Genomic DNA, 21,450 nt, shown 5'->3' with positions numbered 1-21,450 from the left:
TTCTTGCCACTAAAAATACACAAGGCTACCTGGTGGCATAAGCATGTGGCTTAAAAGAACTCTAAGGTAATGTGAGACCTGCTGCTGCCATATATCACCTAACCTATGTGGCACAGATATAGAGAAGTCACGTAATTCTCCTGCAGACCCTGTCTTAATGAAATGTCAGCACACTGTTAGTGCAGATGGGGCCCAAAAACCATGTGGAGCCAACTGCCAAGTGGTAAAGTGTGTACATTTATTATAACACCTTTTTACAGTACTTATCAATCACTATATTTATAAATATTAGATATCTTATTCAATTATAGTCACATAATATTGAGGACATTGCTTTCTTACAGAATCTATAGTTACACACAGAACTGGTTAGAATAAACTAATTAACCTCTCTACACATGTGGCCATGAGTTCTCTGGCCTTTGTTGTAAAACACAGAAAGCACATTTCCTGCCTGAGGCCAAAGAAACTTAATATAAAAAGGTTTGGAACACCCCTTTCATAGCCACACCCAATATAGGGTCAATATAGCAGAGAATAACAAGCAGAAGCTTGAAGCTATATGTAGACAATAAAGAGGGCTCCCACCCCATACCACAACATCACAGGCTATAGACACCGTATGGTAGAACGAAAGGAAAAATATGAAGCATTTCTGGAATCCTTATTGGTGGAAATATCTAACACTGATTTAATACACAGTGCTAAATCATTAGTTGGGGAGAGAGCCCATAGAATCCTGGGGGCCGCTAGGAGTACTGCCAAGGCCATTCATCTCCTAGCTATGTCATTACTGTATCAGCAATAAGATTCTCATCTTGGCACGGAAAAAGGCTGAATTCAATACCAGATTGGCAACCTAGCTTTATTCTAGTCCTTTCCATCTTCATACAGCAGCAGTGCAGATCCTTCCTTTCTGGGGGAAAATAAGCTCAAAGATCTACATATTCTCTATACCACATGGTTCCCAACACAAAGCGTTGGACAGTTATTCACCTCCCCAAATGATCTGATATCTGGCTGAAGTTGCGGCATTATGTAGCTACCAGTCTACCACATATAATGTTTTATTATATAGTAACTAGCTGTTGTGCTAGCTTCTTTTGCCCTCTGCCCCCCCTCCCTTCCCACCTCATCATTTCACTTTCCCCTCTCTTATCCCATCTCTATCCTCTTCCCTCTTTTCTTCTCTTGTCTGTCTCCTTCCCGCTCTCTGGGGGTGGTTCAAGACTTTTATCGGGCGCCTTAACTTGTTAGCGCCCAATGAAACAATTCAATATTTGCTTTGTTCAGGCGCACATAGCCGCCAATAAAAACACATTTCTGTCCACAGCCTCCTGAGGTGGCAAGCAGAAATGTGCAAGAAGTTGGCACTTTGGGCGCCCAAATGGCACATATGTCGTACAGACTTTGGGAACATTTTAGTTCACTCTATGCAATAGTAGCAAAACCCTCACCCCCACTGTGAGGGCCATAGTTTTGCTACTATTGCACATTGTGAACAAAAATTTTGTGGGGGGGGTGCGATCTTCACAATTGGTTCACATGATAAGGAATGATCCATTTGATTATGGAAGAAGCTATAATATTCCATTTCGATTATGACTGCTTCAACTATTACACTTGTCTTTTGGAATGTCAGAGGCATTAATGGCAAATTAAAGGGAGAACTGATAATTATGTCAGCAAACAGAGACCTGATCTAGTGATGTTACAAGAAACATATAGGGCCTGCTTCAGAGTTGTACGCAGTGTACTGCATCCTTGGACGCAGCTGCTGAGTAAATAGACGCCTCCTGCCGGCTTCTGTGATCCCCTGCTGCTTCCAATAATGCACCATCGGATCATCAGCTAAAACATCGGCCATCTGAGTAACCCTAAGGTTACGCGGGATGGCCTGTGTTTTCACTCTACTGGGGTTGGGAAATCGGCGTTGGAAGACCTTCACATGTGCAGCACTGATCCTGCGCATGGGTAGATCTCTTTCCAATGGTGTTGTACGCAAACCATCAGGCATGTACAACACTGAATCAGGTCGATAGTTAGGGAGAAACTGCAAGGGGAGATGCCAACCACTCCACAGACTCCACCTATGCCAGGGAGTATCAATTGTAGCTAGAAAATCTATATCCTTCTTCCAAATGTTAATTACATTGAACTTCAAGGGTAGATATGCTTTTATTCATCTGCAATATTAATGGCACTGAATACCTATTGGTTAACACATGTGTTGCTCTCCACCATTTGACTTTGAAATAATTATAGAGACTGTGCTAAAAATTGTAGAATGCATCATACACCAATAATAACAATGGGGGACTTTATGCCAGACTAGATAGAATGCATGGAATGGTGAAATAAGGAGATACTGGTCCTGGATAAGATACATTTATAAGCACTTTAAATCTCAGAGTTCTGGAGACATTATCTAAATTAAAAAAGAGTTATGATACCATTCCCCTCCCATGACTTACAGTCCCCTATAGACATGGACTTCCCCCTATTATGTGGTTCTGGGCTCCATATCAAAAGCAGAATACATACCTTGTGGTTTTTTGGACCATTCTTTCTTAAAAAAATATTCCACCCCCGAGCAGAGTATGGAAGTTCATCTCTCAATAGTTAGATCTATCACACATAGCCGTAAAGCACATAGATGAAATAGGACCATTCTTCATTTGTAGAAAACACACTATGTAGACAAAGTGATTGGACACCCCGCACAAGCGAAATGCATACCATGCATACTATTGCACACGCGTTCCAGATGGCCTCTAATGTGGTGGTTTCGACAAGAACACTTCGTAGGGAGGCCAATGCACTTGCAGCTCTATGGAAACAACAAATGTTTTTATCGGGACGACAATGCCACCTGTCAAGTTCCAGGACAACGCTGGCCTGGCATACAGAAAATTCAGTAACCCGGATGGACTGGCCAGCTATCAATCCAGATCTTAACCCCATTGAGAACCCCTTGGACGAATCGGAGCGACGGGTGCGTTCTAGGCCAACTTGACCTTCTTCAGTGTCACAATTGGTCACTGTACTTAAGGCGAAATGGCAAAACACACCGCCTGCTGATGTCCAGGAACTTGTGGACGGTTTGCCAAGAAGGGTGTCTGCAGTAATCACTGCACACGGTGAACCTACAAAGTACTGATGTCAATAATCTCTTGTGGATCTATTTGATGTCAGTGTCCAATCACTTTTGTCTACATAGTGTAGTATAACCACAAATTTAATTGTATGGGGCACATTAGTTAAAAGCTTCTGCTAGGTGCAACATGACTGCACAAATAGCACTTAACAATAAAAAAAAAAATAATATAAAACATTAAAAACCTGGAGTGGCAGAACACAGGGTCAGATTTACAAAGAGTTCCATTAGAGACAAATCACACATATAGACTAATGCTCACAGAAGAGGACAGAAAATATTTATTTTATGTGAGGCTTAATCGGTTTAAGAGTGGAGATCGAGCTGGCAAAATATTGGCATTTCGCTCTAGAGAGCGGCATGTAAATACAGCAATCACGGAACTGAGAGATAACAATAGACAGTGAGTAACCAAACCTATTTTGATTAATGAATGTATCAGGATAGTTTAAGATTACATTTGGGAGTGCAATAACCTGGGCATGTATCTTGATAAAAGCAAATGTTCCTATATTGTGAAGCATACACAGCACCGGCAGGGCCATAACAGGTTTAATGAATAAATACCAATAAGTCCACTGCACCACAACCCTTTCACAGGGAGAGTTTCTAGTCACCAGTTCCAGAGCACTATGCCCACTGATTACACATTCCAGTCTCTCTGATAATATCCATCCACAATTGTCCCACAAGCAGACACTGAAACACACCTCATAGATATTTCATTAACAACATTTACACCAGAAGCTGCCTTAGGGGGGCACATATTACACTTAAGGAGGTTACTGCAGATATTGCTATATTTCTAAAGCTGTAAAAACCCAGGTTTAGACAGGCGACCTATGGAGTAATATAAGATCCAAATTTCAAAATAAAATGCCCATCTTTAATGAGAGGGGACCCCATTATGTTAGTACTAAGCCTGGGAAATACTCCATTGATTGCAGTTCATACAGGAACAATAATTAATTAATGATGACAACATTTTCAGTGAAAATCTTATTGGTCAATCTCAGTAATTACTGTCCTAATCCATAGGGTTTATGTCTGGGAGATCCAGCAAAGTTAATTTAAGGAGGGCCGTTAGCAATTTACAAGTGAAACAAACACAGGTTGCAGACTGGCAGCATCATTCAATTCCAATAGAGCGTTTGTTTCTATGGAAAGTAAATATCTGTATGTTGTCCTAAAATCGGTTAATCTACTAAATCGTACTGTCCTTCCAAAGCTGTTACCTGTAATAGTTACCCCACACCCCCTTTAGAATTAAAAAAAAAACACTTGACTCATCTTAGCAGTTTAATAACCACAGTTATTTGGAATGGAGAAGGATGTAGGTTTGGGTATAAGACTCAAAGACTGCAGAAAACTTTAGAAATAAGTGGTCCTGCTTTACCCCAAACCCTATCTATATTTGCTTGCCTCACAACTTCAGCATATTTATCTATGGATGGAAGGTCCTGCTGTGCAGCCAACTAGAAGCTGAAATAGCAGGGTCCCTAGTATATTTGTAATGGTTTTATTCTCAAACAATGCTGATGTACATAACAAAAGGAACGCTACTGGTAACTGTCAATAAGGCGTGAAAGGAATCCATCCTGGTACATGGCCCGCACCATTATTCTCCTACAACCCCCTTATTTGGACGCTAGTCTGCAGGATATAATCTGCTCCTCACCAGCACCTTTGAAACTACATCAGATTTAGTGAGCGGGTTAGAGTCACTTGTTTTAATAAGAAGCAACTTGCTCATGCTCTTAAAACTCACTTTACGAATATAAGAATAGCCCCCACCCACCTAACTGCAGCAGATGTTTTGTGGAAGAAGACACATTTATGCAAGCAGATTTGTGATTATCTACATACATATAACCCATAACATTCAACTTTATAAATAAGGATGTAACTCTGACTTTTTGTCCACTGGCTTTGATACATGACAGAACTGGACCATCATGTATCCTGCTGTTATTTTATGCTAGGAAAACAATTGCCCTGATGTGTGATAAATGCAAGGATGTTCCTCAAGTCAGGTTACATTTCTTACATGAAGGATGCTCCGACAAATTTGAGAAGATTTGGGAAAGATGCCTCCTACTACCATTTAAATAACTTGTGGGGTGTCTGGGCTCCTGTATTTCGAGAATTATACTTTGCCGATTTACATTCTGATGAAATACTCTCCTGTGTACCAATCATGTCATATCAAAGGCTATGTCAAACTGCTTGCTCAAGATTGTTGAGATTTGTAACTAAAATATACTTCTGGAACAGCATGTCATGGCCAGCAACATCACTCATTTTCCTCGCATAGAGGTGCTCAACGTATATATGTGCGCTGCAGAGCGTTTAGCTGATGCCCTCGAACTGAATTGCCCCTATACTGATGCATATAAGTGATACTCTCTGTGAGTACTGTTAATATTAGTTAATAAAGGAACACAAAGGAGAGCAATTTTTCTACATTAAGCCACCTTCCTAGAATTAATAGGGCAGTGGTGATTGCACTCCACTGGAACCCAGTCATTGGTGCAATATCTATATCACTCTCCACCCAATGAGCTGCATTTGACAACTAGCATCATTTCTATGTAAAACTGTGCTAAATATAGCTGGAGAACGCAGGGAGCTGAGGTACCAGAGGTCTTACAACTCAGAGACTCCCTGCAGCTAGGGCCTGGGGTGTTTATTAGCAATCACACACTGGTATAGTTATTTTTCAAATAATAGAATTAGCACCGCTAACATACCAATTTGTGGTCATATTAATAAATACATTCAATTCTTTATGTTAGTGAAATCTGATGAATCACTGGACAGTTGGATTAGTGTCTTCTTACTACTAGTGGATTTATTAAATGACCATCACCCTTCCCAAAGCAGATATTTAATGACTGACTCATGTTCCATATAAAAAGGTGCCTAAAGGTGATCAGGTAACTCGCACTCACCTCCTCCCATTGATGAATATAGCGGATAAGCCTGGAGAGTCGAAGTAACCTAAGAAGACTGAGGATCTTGGTGAACCTTACAATCCGTAGAGCACGGGCTGTCTTGTACACTTCAGAGTCAATGCCCTTTTCTACAATGAGAAATATGTAGTCCACAGGAATGGAGGACACAAAGTCCACCACAAACCATGTGCGCAAATATTTACGCTTGATCTTCTGTGGATCCAAGACAATCTCAGTGTTGTCCTCAATCACAATACCCGTGCGGAAGTTCAGAACCAAATCCATAAGAAAGAAGGTGTCTGACACCACGTTAAATACGATCCACGGTGTGGTCGTTTCCTCCTTGAAGAAAGTGATTCCCACAGGGATAATTATTAGGTTCCCCACCATGAAGAGCAGCATTGTGAAGTCCCAGTAAAACCTATGGAAGATAAAAGCACAGTAAGTGATATATATAGGCATTTAATTTGGTATTCAATGCTTATTACTTGTAAAATGTGATATGCTATGCTTTAAAAAACTGTCCTTCTAAAAAAAAATAACCAACAGTGCAGCACGCTCTAACCTTATTGTCCTTTTATTATCTGTATAAAGCTACAACCATACATCAGCAAAAAAAAGTGACCACTAAGAAATATTTTGAAACTAAAAACAAATTGTAATCTGGTGCAGATATCACATAATGTTAGCGGTATCAATAATATCAATAGTTAGTAGCAACTTCAATGTCCACTTGTAATTCACAGTCCATAGGCTATAAGTAATATCTTAAAACACTGAATCATTCAGAAGCGCGTTGGAATGGAGCTCATAAGTTACTGCCCTGTGAATGCTATTGCAGATGAGTTTATATTTCTTCCACAGCTCCAGCCGCTACCACCAGCTCCTCTTTCTCTTCTACTGAGCGGTTATGAGACACAGGCCAGTAAAAGGAGTAGTGGCCATGACACTTTTCCTGAGCCTTTCTCTCCTTTTTTCAAGTAACAGAATAGCTACAGTGTGGTAACATCCAATTTAGTTCTAATATACTTCTGATAGAGACTATGGGCCTGATTCAGGGCTGTACGCTAATGCCCTCGCAGCTGCCATCCCGTACGCAGATGTGAGAAAATATGCACAGACACCAGGATATGAACTGAGACGCCCAGCGGCACCATTGCAAGTCCACGCAGCTGTGTACAAATACGCTGTCGTCGTCGCAGATCATTCGATAATCGCCCATCAGAATAGCCCTATGGTCACGCAGAATGGCTGCTGGAACTGAGACGTCAGATCCACTTTATACAGACTATGACGCGCCCAAAACCAGCCAGGACACACCTGCGTTTTTTGCTGCCACTTCCCATTACCTCCCATAAACGATTCCTAACTGTCAATCACTTTCCACATGAAAAGTCGCTGCGTGTGACTACAGTGATGTACATTGATGCATGCGCAGTGCGACTCAGATGCATGTGCAGATGGCTGATAATTACTCAATTGCGTAAGCATCAGAATAGCGTGCATCTCTGAATCAGGCCCTATGTTCTAAGATGCTGCTTACAGTCTGTGTAGATACATTTCCTAGCTTCTGCTAGATACTCTGACATTAATGATACGACTAACATTGGGCCCAAATCAAAGTTGTGAGTGTAAACTCGATGGTTAACACACAACTATGTTTAATGATCGGCACATGCGTCGATCACTGATTGCGATGGCAGCCACAGTCCCCCAGAAACCGTGGGTGGAGGGGAAGGGGCGGTAATGGTCAGTGTTTCTGTAAACGGGGGGTGTCTGCCCCATGCTCGAGGTGTGCCGAGGCCAGGGTCTGCGTCTTCTGACACAGATTTCCTGGCCCCTGCCAGGAACTCGAATTTGTAGTGGACACACAATTTATGGTGACGCTCATTTATTGCTATAGTGGCGCATGGACTAGCTGGGAAAACACAGACTCTCAAAGCACTTGTGTGACACAACCCAAAGGCATCATTTTACACAACAACAACAAAAAAAAAAACAGTATATTTCTGCTCAGCCCACATAATCTGCGGCATGTACTAGGGTTGGATTTCTTTGAATATGCATGGATTATGTTTTGTCCAGGTCACTAATAAACAGTTATTTGGCTAGCTTTGGGCTCAAGCGACATGGCTAACATTATTCCATCTGGGTCACTAAAGACGCCTAAATGAAAGATTATTAATTATCTTTTATACTGATTTGCATCATGCTTCAAAAGGTTTTCATTATTATAATATGTCAAGAGCCTCTTGTATCCTGATATTTAGAATTAATGAGGAAGTCAATGAACAATTCACATGCATAAAATATGGGAAAGACACATGGGATGATGAGCAACATTGAAACACATTAAGATGGCACCACAGGTCTGTTACACAATACTGTATTGTTCATCAGCTAGGAAAGATTTTGCACGTACTGAGATGGAGGTCATGCTAGCTCAATGCTGAAAGATGATAATTAAGTGTTCAGTCTTTAAAATCATAACTCAACTTTCAGAAAATAGGATTGTGTATTTACAGTGCTAAATCCCTGAAGGTATGAGAAATGTTTTTGTTTTCAAAAAATAAAAAAACAAAAACTTTCTCCATAGTTTTTATCTCAGTTTTTTTCCCCAGGATATCGTACATACCCCTCTCGTGGGAGGATTTGCTTTTTCTTAAAATTATAATTAGGGTTTCTTTAAATAATGTATTCTTTACCATCACAACATTACCTTATACTCAAACCTGTAGGTGTCCAAATCATTCTGGTTTTTGCCAGTGGGATTCTGTAAAGGGGTCACCACTTTCATATGCCTCAGGCACAGTGTAAGGAGCTTCAATAAAATAGTAGCAAAAAGGGTATTGCCCGAACGTGAACAATCCCTTTAGCAGATTTTTACATTTAGACTCTTACTGAGCTTGGATTATAAACCCTGCTAGAAACAGGATTCTAGAAGTATTTTGTTGCAAGAAGTATGGTGTGTCTGCCATACACTAAGCAAGCTTCACAATGCATAGGAATCCCAGGTTCTGTTCACAGGTTATGGGACACTAAGCACATATAGCAGGGGTATTCAACATGCGTCCCTCCAGCTGCTGTGGAACTGCACATCCCAGCATGCCCTGCCACAGTTTAGCATGCCCTCATAGCAAAACTGTGGCAGGGCATGCTGGGATGTGTAGTTCCAAAAACAGCTGGAAGACCGCATGTTAAATATCCCTGACATATAGGCTTACTCATCAGCTTAGTGCAGTGTGCACAAATCTGGTGTGACCCACAGTAACTATACAGCTTTATCTAATATGCACTAGAAAAAAATAGAGTTAGAAGATTATTCACTAAATGGCAGATTTTCAAAGCCATCGATTCTCTGCATTTTTGTCTGCAGAATCTAAAATCACAATACTATTAACTGCAAAACACGCCTGGTCTTGCACTTAATAGTACTGCTTTTTTTAAATTCTGCAGGTAAATACACAATTGGCAAATAAACCCCTTAGAATCTCATTGGTTGCCATCATTTACAGAACACTTTTCTTTCTGACAAGTCCAACCAGTCATGAATAGAAGTTTACGGCTAATACTTACTATTGAGTCTCTTGGGGTTTAGTATTCTTCATTCTTCTGTGTGATTTTTACGTCTAAATAATTATTTTCATTTTCATCTTGTGGTTTTATAGAAACAGAGGCAAATAAGAAGAACTAAACTAGCTGTTGCCCATCTTCAACCCTTCCACTTATTCCTGATTTGTTTTCCTGGAGTGAAATATGCCCTGGAAATGCCAGCCGAATTGTAATTATTAATTTTAAAAGAAGTACTTTATTGCCGATGTTTCGGAGGAAGTACCTCCGTCTTCACGGACACAAATATATATATATGTATGTTATAAAAATCATAAAAGAAAAAAATATTCTGAAAGAGGGATCTCAATTTTCATAGCAGTACCTTTTGTCTAATTGGATTGAACAATAATTTGCCTGGATTCGCCTCTTATTAATTAGATATCTGAGTTAATTGGAAACATTTCCCAGTGAGACTCAGGAGGAATGCAAAGGGAAATGTTGAATTATGTCTCAGAGAAGAAAATAACCACAGAGAAATACTGCTTGATATACTGTTTAGTGAACTATCAAAATATGGTGCCACCTATAGGCTTCACTCATAACTCTGCACCCTTGACCTATCAGAACTTGCTGTCCTGCGCCTATGCAGCATGTCTGACCCGCTTCCCTGCAGATAACCAACATTGTTGGCATACTATAGTGCACTCTTACAAGACTACAAGCCTCATTGCCTACTATACCAAGAAACCAAACTTAAGAAATACTCTGCATCTAAGATCAACACTATTCTGCATTAACCAATAACATCTACAACTTAGGACTCCTGCGTGCTATCATACCTACCGCCCTACACACAGAAAGAAACTCCAGACCTATTAGCCTGCACCTAGCCACATTCTGCATGAAAACAACCAATGGCTCCACATCCAGGTTTTGTATTGATAGGAAACACCAGATTCATTGCTTTGTAATGAGAAATCCAGAAATACTAATTTTCACCAAGGCACAAGCCTGACCACTGCTAACAACCAAGGCCATGGCTATGTATCTAGACATCCATTGCTCTGCATCAAACATTGCACCTGAAAATCTGCCCTTCACTATTGTAGAAAACCTGACTCACTGTCCTGCACTCATACAGACCTTCAGAGTCACTGAGCTGCACCAAGCTTGCCAAACACTTTGCATTATGTGACTACTGTAGCCATTGCTTTGCACTCATGCCCCACATATGGCAAAGAATAATGGTATGTATTTGGACATACAGGTTAACATGAACACAAAATATTTTAATCATAAAATCACCAGAAATACACAAAACAATTCATCACAAATGTAAGGAGCATGCTACAGATTATCTGTGCATTACATAAATAGTGTTCTGCAGATCTGATGATTATATACAAATGAGACTAATGAATATAGATGTCTATTTACTTATATTTACTCAACATAGGTCTTGTGACAATGTAACAACGAGAATTCAGTCAATACAATGGAATCTACCAAAGAGAAAAAACAAGGACAAAGGAGATCTCAAACAGATGGCACAAAAAGAATATAACATTTGCCGGAAAATAACAGAATTAAAGACAGATATACAGACACACAATTGTATGAGCACATTAGCAGATGGCAAGATAGAACTTCAGACCTCTATATCAACAGGATAGAAATAGTAAGGATCACGTTCCACTACGTAAGCTGGCAAACTGCTAATTGCACAAACACACCTACACATGCATGCAAAATATCCTTCACACACTCTGCTTCTCCAGCAAAATACATAAGCTCCTTGTAAACAAAGAAGGGATGCAAGCAGATTTTTGTATCACACCAATATGTCCTTAGGTAAAAAACGCATTGGCACAATAGAGAGATTTTTTAACACTGAGCTGTCCCAAGAATGCATTGAAGGATAACTTTCTTGCACACTCTGGCCCATTATATTTATCAAAGTACCCTCCAATTTGATCTCTCCAAATTCATTTCAACAAACTGTAGATCACTGTTAAGGGTGCTGACCATAGCATGAAACTGTCATATCACAAATGTCATAAATTTGGCATCAATGCTCATCTAAAGTGAAGACAAAAGGAGAATGGGCACCACTGTTGTTATAATAGTGTCATACAATTAGGCCTGTTTAACTCCTGTCATGTCAGACAGGTGTGGAATCACACTGCTATGATTAGGTCATTCACTACTTAAGCAACACCCACAGATTGCGATTGTAGTCAGTTCTACTATAGTTACGTTAAGAGAATAGAGAGGATAAATGTAAAGGAAAAAGGTATGGCACAAATTTTATTAATGAACAAACAAAATGAAATTGGCCAATTACACAAGGCCTTTTGAGTGATTCACTCTACTTCTGTGGTTTTGTAAATAAATGAGGTGCCATCCATAAGAATCAGCACAGTGGAAGCTTTTGAATACTAGTAAATGTAAAGGCTGAGTAGTGGCACAGAGCAACACCCATATCAAGTCACGCCATATAAAAGTTGGATACCTCAACCTGATTGAAAGAGGAGCCTCAGACAGTAATTGAAGACGTGACCTAACCAAGCTGTCACTTCAGCACCATGGAGAGCTCTGATTAAAACTACACAACACAGCACTTCCAGCTGTTTATCTGTAGAGGACTGCCATTGGCAGCACACACATGCCCTTACAGGTGTACCTAGCAGTATAGCTACTAAGGACAAAGCCATGAGAAACATGACCATACAGTTTACAAAAGGTATATTACTGTATGAAACAGGTTGAGAGATGGTATCTGGCAAACACTTGAAATTAGTTTTCCAATAAAATAACAAGTTGAACCACAAAGTGATAAGGATATTTGTAAACATATATGGCAAGCCAGGAGCATGAGAAATGTTATACCGCATTAAATATTGTATTATTTCAACTTTTTCAGATAATCAAATATAGAAGTATAGTAAAATCATAAAAAAAACCTTAGATTATACAGCATACTATTGTAGAGATAATTAAAGCAAAAGGAAAAAGTACTATTTTCTGCATTCCTCACTTAACAGCAGACTTTCATGATGTTAGGACCATCACAGGACGAGAAAACGAAAAATATAACCCAGTCACCTTTAACGTACACAGTTTTCCAGACATATGGCTTAACTTATATCTACTGGTATAATTTAGGGTATCAAATGTAAAAACATACATCAGGGGAAGCGTACAGCCCAAAACAGATATCCACTAGGAGAAAAATACATCTGTCTGATTTATTGCAAATAAACCTTGAGAGGATGTCTGCATTAAAGACTTTGCAAATTACTACCTTATAATCAGTTTTGATACACCATATAGGGTAAGAATCAATAATAAGGGGTCATGAATAGCCACTGCACATGCTTTAGCTTTAAAACCAGGTGATACATGGCTGAAGCCTACACAAATATCAAGTACATTGCAACCTTGAACAGTAGCAGGAGAGGGAGGAGAGAGCTGGTAACCCACTCAATGCTGGAAGGACCTGTAGAGGAGGCCTTATCTGCAGTAGAGAACCTGCTGAAAGCACACCCCTCAAAATGTGTGATCAGACTTCTTTGTGCTCCTTGGTTTAGCTGACCCACTTATTTTTCCACTATTAAAATGACATGTCAACTCTTTACGCTAAATGCTTACACCTTATGTTAAATGTCAAGAAACTGCTCTGTAAATGACTTTGCTTAGTGATGTCAAGGAACAATCTTACATAGTCTAACTTATGTCTGTGTGTAGTGATGCTCCCCTGCATGACAATTGGAATGAGAATTAGCAAGCAAGGGCAGTGAGACAGTGAGGAAGTTAGCATAAGGGACACAAATGCAAACCTGAGCACTGCCATATAGGCCATTTCTGCATAGTCTGAACAAAGATGCCTATGACAGTACAATCCATTCCTCTCCCTTATGATTCCCAGACAAATGACATGCCCAGTGACCTTCTGGTGTCCCTTTAAAGCATTAATATTATAAGAGCATATATTTACTTCAAACATCATCCATGGTTGATAAATACCCACTGAGCACACGCTATGAGAGGCACACTGCCACCAAGGACAGGTCAAGATTAATCAATTTATTAATTGTAGCCCCTACAATGGAGCTGTGAGATGATACCACCATTCTGTGTTGTTAACTATTGCCCAAAATGCCAAACACCTATATGTAGTGCCACCCAACATTTCTCCTCAGCCACCCCACACCCCATCAGTGCCTCACACTCCATCATCCCTGCAACAGCTGGGTGACCATCTCCGGGTACCACACAGAAGCCGCCCCCCTCCCCTCCCACAAGTTAGGTACCTGAAGTCACTGTACGGGTGTATGATCCAGGCCCCCGCGGACTTCACCCTCTCCTGCTCCCTCTCCACTGCCTTCTGGCTGCCAAACATCCGGAGAGAGAACTTGTTGACCCCGGGCTGGAGCATGGCAGATAGCTGGCGGTGCATGAAGCCGGTCCGGGGATCTCCATCTCCGTCCTCGCCATCTTCGGTGTCCTTGCCCGGAGAGGACCCCCGCGGGGGCTCTGTGGAGAAGGACACCTTGTGCTCCCGGGGCGGCGCCTCGAAGGGCTCCCGCCTGCACTCCCCATTCGGGCTGCCCTTGCCGGTGCCCGGAGTGCCCGCCGAGCTGCAGGGGCTGCGGGTGCCTCTTCTCCCCGCGGCCCGGGGCTGTTGCTCATCGGGTGTCGCAATCGCTTCCACTCCCCTCATCCCCGCAGCGCTGCAGCCGCTGCCGCCTCCCCGCCCGTCCATGGCAGCGGGGACCTGCGGAGTGAACAGTGGGAGGGACCGCGGGGCGGGGGCACTCTAGTGGGCGTGTCCTAACAGAAGATCGGGCCAATGGTGAAAGACATAGGCGGGGATTTGTTAGGGTGGCCAATGGGCTGGAAGTGGGGCGTGGAAACCAGAGAAACTGGTCCGGATTGCACCAGTTGCTAGCCGGATGGGCGGGCCCATGGCGACGTTCATGTACTTGCCATATAGCTGCCAATTGGTAAAGAGATCAATAAACACACACACATAGCGCTGCTGACCAATGAGCGGTGCCAGCTGGTGCCTCAGGTTGCAGTGATTGGAGGACCGATAGTAGGTTGAAAGGAATAGGAGAGAGGCGGGGTTATGAGTATAGAGGAGGAGTCGAGAGGGAATCTTACACGGGAAAGGCCCTTATTAGCGTGCGTGACTAGGTGCAGGGGGGCGGGCCACAGTGACTGTATATGTGTATATAGTGGGAGGGAGGCTACCGGGAGGAGCGGGTGAGTGTAGTGGTGATGGGTGGGAGAGATGTGACTGGCCTGGATTCGGGGGTTGGAGATTAATCCTGTGGCTGCTGCATTACTAATGATATGTTTGGTAAAGGGGATTGAAGAGGATTTAACATGGATTTATGTGAATGCGGTATGAAACAAAGGAAGAGAGAGACGTACATAGTCTCCGGCTAAAGAGAGAACACGGATGTATTGGGGGCTAGGTAACACTGAGCGCTGACCCTAGTGTTTAGTATGGTATGTTACACAGCTTTGTATGTGGTGTGCTGGGCAGTAGATGAGCAATGTGTGATGTGTACATGAGGCCGGCACCCCAGCACGGCTACACATCTACCAGCACAACTCCCACCCTGCCCACTTATACACCAATCCTGTATCAGGAGTAGTAGCCTAGTGTAGTACAGGCCCCGGGCCACACGCTGACGTCCTGTCCCCCCGGCCGTGCAGAGGCTCCAGTCACACGCCAATGTCATACATGACACTTTCTGGCTTTGCCCTGAATCTGCTGGAAGCTTCGGCTTGTGCCATCACTGCATCTGCACCCCCGGGCAGTGTGACAGATTACTTTTTACACCCTGAAGCTGTATTACAATTACATCTAATGGACATGCCTGCAATCATTCCCTATGCAGGCATGCATAGGGAATGATGGCAATTAAGCCAGGCACATGTTTTCTGTTCCCATCTTAGATGTCTGATTTACATGATGTAAGATCTGTAAATATGCTGCTCCAATGAAAAGATCAGTCACTATGAGATACATCTGTTGTACAGTATTTGCAGCCTTTTCAGGAGATGGTGGGAGAAGGAGTCTACCACCTCCTACAGGCAGATGCTTTCAGATCTGAATAGCCTACTCTAGGCACTTGTTGGCCACACTAGCCACTATTCCCTTCATAGAGACATAAGGGGAGATTTATCAAAGCTTGGAGAGCGATAAAGTACCAACCAATCGGCTCATAACTGTCATGTTACAGGCTGTGTTTGAAAAATGACGAGCTGTTTGGTTGGTACTTTATTTCTCTCCACTTTATCTCTCTCCAAGCTTTGATAAATCTCCCCCATAGATCCTAATTCTGAGCAATGGGCCTGATTCAGAGTTGAACGCTATTCTGATGTTCACGCAGTTGAACAAGTGGTTTGCGCATGCGTCACAGACACATTGCGCACGTGCTGCAAATGAATTGCGGTCGTACTTGCTGTGAGGATTCACCCACAATTGATTGACAGGAAAAGACCGTTTTGTGGGTGGATACGGGTAGTTTTATCATATTTTAGCAATTGCTAAGAGGCAACATTTGCAAATGCATTTGCATTAGTGTATGTCTCTGAATCAGGTCCAATGGGTTTTTTTTTGCATGCCTTTGAGCTGCATAGTGAATGTGCATACAATGCAGAACCGTACACACCTCAAGCATATCTGTAGCCACTTTATGGGCACTTCTGGGTAGTAACATGCCAGTAAAAATGCAAATGCATACAAGAGAACCATCTCGTGTGTTGTGGGCATGTAGTCACTCACTATTCTGGGTAATACATATGCAACTGGACACTCAATTCAGATACATCTACCCCATACAAGGTGCAGGTGATCTAAGTGCCACTGATAATGATGGCTGCTCGCTCTTACAGAAGAGTGGTGTAGTGTGTTAGCATAGATCAGAGGTTCCCAACCACAGTCCTCAAGGCACACTTACGATGGCCACACATCTAAAGATTATCTGTCCAACCAGCCAACTAGTTGATTGGTTGGAATGAAAATCTGGTAAGGTATACCATCAGCAATTTGCTCCCAAATGCTGGAAAATGGACCAAAACTGTTGTTTGAACAAATAGTTTAGATCAAACATTTAACAAACTTGTCTGAAAGACCATTTTCATCTGTTTTCTGGCATTTAGGAGCAAATTGCTGATCATCATTTACTCCCATACGTTACCAGATTTTCATTCCAACCAATCAACTAGTTGGCTGGTTGTATGTAAGTTGGTCTAGTGTGTGCCCAGCTTAACAGTCCAGATTTTAAGTATAGCAATACTTGAACACAGGTGTGTTAATTAGTACCTTAGATATTTTGCTTTAACCATCTGTGCTCACTAATGGATATCACTAAAACCTGGACTGTTAGTGTGCCTTGAGGACCGAGGTTGGGAATCACTGGCATAGATGCATAAGCATTAGGACATATGTATAGTGACATTGGCATTCTGCGTTCACACTACTCAGAATCAGGCCCATAGTCCATGTATAAAGATGTAGGTGTGAAGATGCCATTGAGGAGTAAAGGTATTTTGGAAGCAATAGCATGTCCTCTGAGATGTGTTGTAGAACAAGTTTATTTCAAACTAGCAATTAACCCAGACACTACTCAGTCTGAAGTCTAATTGTAGGAATAAAACTTATTGAAGTATCTAAATGTTTTACTCTATTTATGTTTATTCTTTAGTTATTGTGGTGTGGTTGATCATGGATGTAGATAGGAATAATAGATATCAGAGGCAGGATATCATACGGAATCTGAAACAAAGAAGAATTTGGGCAGGAAGAGTGAACAGTAATATTTTCTCAGGCCTTCAACCAAATTTGTACCCAAAAATTGTCGGATAGACTCTTAATCACACACAAACCCAAGTTTTTAGCTGTACAATTTAGGGCTGTGTTTGTGGCCCAAAATAAGCAACTCAAGCAATACAATTGAAATTGATCATAATCAAACAAATTGCTTTCAGAAGATTATTGCTGTGTTGTCATTTTACATCCACTTTTCCTGTGATAGGATGGGTTCAATATTCCGACCGCGAGGATTCCAGCACTTAGAATGCCGGCGCCGGAATCCTGACACTTGTTAGAATCCCAGTGCCGTCATCCCGAAGGTAAGTAGTGGGGTTGGGGGGAGGGTTAGGCACTAGGGCAGTGATTTTCAACCTTTTTTCAACTTGCGGGACACCGAACAAAATGTTAAAATTGCTAAGGTATACCATCAGTCTCCCATGGGAAAAACACACACACATTGGCCCTCACAGAAAAAAACACTCACAAATTGGCCCACCACAGGAAAGAGAACAGACATTGGACCCCACAGAAAACAAACAAACACACATTGGCCCTCACAGAAAAAAACACTCACAAATTGGCCCACCACAGGAAAGAGAACAGACATTGGACCCCACAGAAAAAAAACACACACACATTGGCCCTCACAGAAAAAAACACTCACAAATTGGCCCACCACAGGAAAAAGAACAGACATTGGACCCCACAGAAAAAAACAAACACACATTGCCCCCCCACAGAAAAAAATAAAACACAATGGGCCCCACAGATCACAAACACATTGGGCCCCACAGAAAAACATAAAACAAAATGGTCCACACAGAAAGAAAACAAGCACACACATTGGCACCCACAGAAAAAAAAACACATTGGCCCCCAATGTGAAAAAAAAATAACCAACTGAGAAGGCTCATTGTCATCCCTGTCCTGTCTCTCATCGGCTGGGGTAGCTCAGTCACACTCAGTGACTGAGTACACAGTGCATATCTGGGAGCAGTGTACAGACTGACATGCAACGTAGAGTGCGTGACCTATGTCACACCGTCGTGTCTCCATAGGTCACGGCCCAGGCCTGAGCCTCCAAGAAGAGCCCAGTACTGCCCGGGCCAGCAGTACAAGTAGAGTCAGCTCTGACTGTGCTAACCTCTCACGACACACTAGTGTGCCACGGCAGTGGTTGAAGAACGCTGTACTAAGGGGAGGGTTAGGTTTATGGTGCGAGGAGGGGGAGGTTAGGTTTAGGCATTAGGGGGCAAGTTAGGGTCAGGCACTAGAGAGGGTTAGGTAGAGGGGGAGGGTTAGCATACTGACCGACAAGTGCCGGTATTCTAACCATGTTGGGATGCCGGCATTGGCATTCTGACGGCCGGGATCCCGAGTGCCGGCATTCCGTACCCATCCCTCCTGTGATATTACAAATAAATGTACTTACAGTCAGGTGCATAAATATTGGGACATTGACAGAATTTTCATATTTTGGCCTCTATTCACCACCACAATGACTTTGAAATGAAACAAACAAGATGTGCTTTAACTGCAGACTTTCAGATTTAATTTGAGGGTAATTACATCCAAATCAGGTGAACGGTGTAGGAATTACAACGGTTTCTATATGTGCCTCCCACTTTTTAAGGGGCCAAAAGTAATGGGACTATCAACTCAAAAGCTATTTCATGGACAGGTGTGGGCTATTCCCTCGTTATATCATTATCAATTAAGCAGGTAAAAGGTCTGGAGTTTATTCTAGGTGTGACATTTGCATTTGGAATCAGTTGCTGTTAACTCTCAATATGAGATCCAAAGAGCTGTCACTATCAGTGAAGCAAGCCATCATTAGGCTGAAAAAGCAAAACAAACCCATCAGAGAGATAGCAAAAACATTCGGTGTGGCCAAATCAACTGTTTGGAATTTTCTTAAAAAGAAAGAACGCATCGGAGAGCTCAGCAACACCAAAAGACCCGGAAGACCACGGAAAACAACTGGTGGATGACAGAAGAATTATTTCCCTGGTGAAGAAAAACCACTTCACAACAGTTGGCCAAATCAAGAATACTCTCCAGGAGGTAGGTGTATATGTGTCAAAGTCAACAATCAAGAGAAGACTACACAAGAATGAATATAGAGGGTTCACCACAAGATGTAAACCATTGGTGAGCCACAAAAACAGGTAGACCAGATTAGAGTTTGCCAAACAACATCTTAAAAAGCCATTACAGTTCTGGAACAACATCCTATGGGCAGATGAGACAAAGATCAACTTGTACCAGAGTGATGGGAAGAGAAGAGTATGGAGAAGGAAAGGAACTGCTCATGATCCAAAACATACCACCTCATAAGTGAAGCATGGTGGTGGTAGTGTCATGGCGTGGGCATGTATGGCTGCCAATGGAACAGGTTCCCTTGTATTTATTGATGATGTGACTGCTGACAAAAGCAGCAGAATGAATTCTGAAGTGTTTCGGGCAATATTATATGCTCATATTCATTCAAATGCTTCAGAACTCATTGGACGGCGCTTCACAGTGCAGATGGCAATGACCCAAAACATACTGCAAAAGCAACCAAAGAGTTTTTTTAAGGCTAAAAAGTGGAATGTTATGCAATGGCCAAGTCAATCCCCTGACCTGAATCCGATTGAGCATGCATTTCACTTGATGAAGACAAAACTGAAGGGAAAATGCCCCAAGACCAAGCAGGAACTGAAGACATTTGCAGTAGAGGCCTGGCAGAGCATCACCAGGGATGAAACCCAGCGTCTGGTGATGTCTGTGTTCCAGACTTCAGGCTGTAATTGCCTGCAAAGGATTTGCAACAAAGTATTAAAAAGTGAAAGTTAGATTTAGGATTGTTTAGTTTGTCCCATTACTTTTGGCCCCTTAAAAAGTGGGAGGCACATATAGAAACCGTTGTAATTCCTACACCGTTCACCTGATTTGGATGGAATTACCCTCAAATTAAATCTGAAAGTCTGCAGTTAAAGCACATCTTGTTCGTTTCATTTCAAAGCCATTGTGGTGGTGAATAGAGGCCAAAATATGAAAATTCTGTCAATGTCCCAATATTTATGTACCTGACTGTATATAGACATATTGGGGCTGTTTCAGAGTTGCACGCAAGTTGGTCGCAATTGTATCTGCATTGCGTGCACAGAGATTTTCGGCCATATGCAGAATTGTAAAGTATATGACCTCACTGCTCCAATCCATATGCTTGTCGTAATAGGGATCATCATCTTGAGCAAATTCTTGGGCCAGCCCTGTATCTGGTGCAAGAGATCCATCTGAAATAAGACAGATTCCTGATTACGCTCTGCTAACCATATTCTGCCACCACGATCCTTGTAAAAGTTGTGTGATACCTAACTAAAAGCATCAGTGTTTTGGACCCAATTGTGCACATCTATATACCGGGACCAAAACCACACTGGTACGCTGGTACTGGAATTGGGTGTGGTATGTTAGAGCAAAAATTCTATTGTCAACTTGAATAAGATCAACATGAGAATGTTGACATGATCGAAATGTTTACACGGATGACACGTCGACACGATAGAGAGTCTACTTGACATCCCTGGTAGCCCAGGGATCAATTACTTGTTACCGGCGGCAATGGCATCTTCAGCCTGGTCTTCCAGGTTCCGGCGGTCATGTGATCTTAAGATCCGGTGCAGATGTGTGAGCGCGGCATTCTAGTGAGTATTTTCCCCCTATCCATAGCCCTAATCAATAACCCTCCCCCTAGTGCCTAAACTTAACCTCCCCTCCCACCCCGCAGCCTAACTCTAACCTCCCCTAGTGCCTAATCCTCTCGGCAACCTTTAACAACTGGCATTTTGAGATATCACATGGTGACATTTGAGAGAATAAAATTCTGAACATGTCGACATGGTGCCTATCACATGTTGAACCATGGCATCATGGTAACTGTTGACCTTGTGACCAGATCCCCTAGGAAT

The 21,450-nt window shown here is 42.2% G+C and overlaps 1 protein-coding gene across 1 annotated transcript in view; it reads right to left on the bottom strand.

The window, feature by feature from the left end:
• Window positions 1-14,435, bottom strand: part of HCN2 (hyperpolarization activated cyclic nucleotide gated potassium and sodium channel 2) — a 49,426-nt gene extending 34,991 nt beyond the window's left edge. The window contains exons 1-2 of the mRNA XM_088460337.1: window positions 13,977-14,435; window positions 6,109-6,532 (exon numbers count right to left, since the gene is read on the bottom strand). Coding sequence (XP_088316463.1) covers window positions 6,109-6,532; window positions 13,977-14,428 — 876 coding nt within the window. The 5' untranslated portion in view covers window positions 14,429-14,435. The remainder of the gene's footprint in view (window positions 1-6,108; window positions 6,533-13,976) is intronic.
• Between the last annotated feature and the right edge of the window lie 7,015 nt (window positions 14,436-21,450).

The sequence above is a fragment of the Taudactylus pleione genome, unplaced genomic scaffold, assembly GCF_031769625.1.
Source record: "Taudactylus pleione unplaced genomic scaffold, aTauple2 ptg000044l, whole genome shotgun sequence".
In the NCBI taxonomy this organism is placed as follows: Eukaryota; Metazoa; Chordata; class Amphibia; order Anura; family Myobatrachidae; genus Taudactylus; species Taudactylus pleione.
This window is presented reverse-complemented; position numbering and strand designations above follow the sequence as displayed.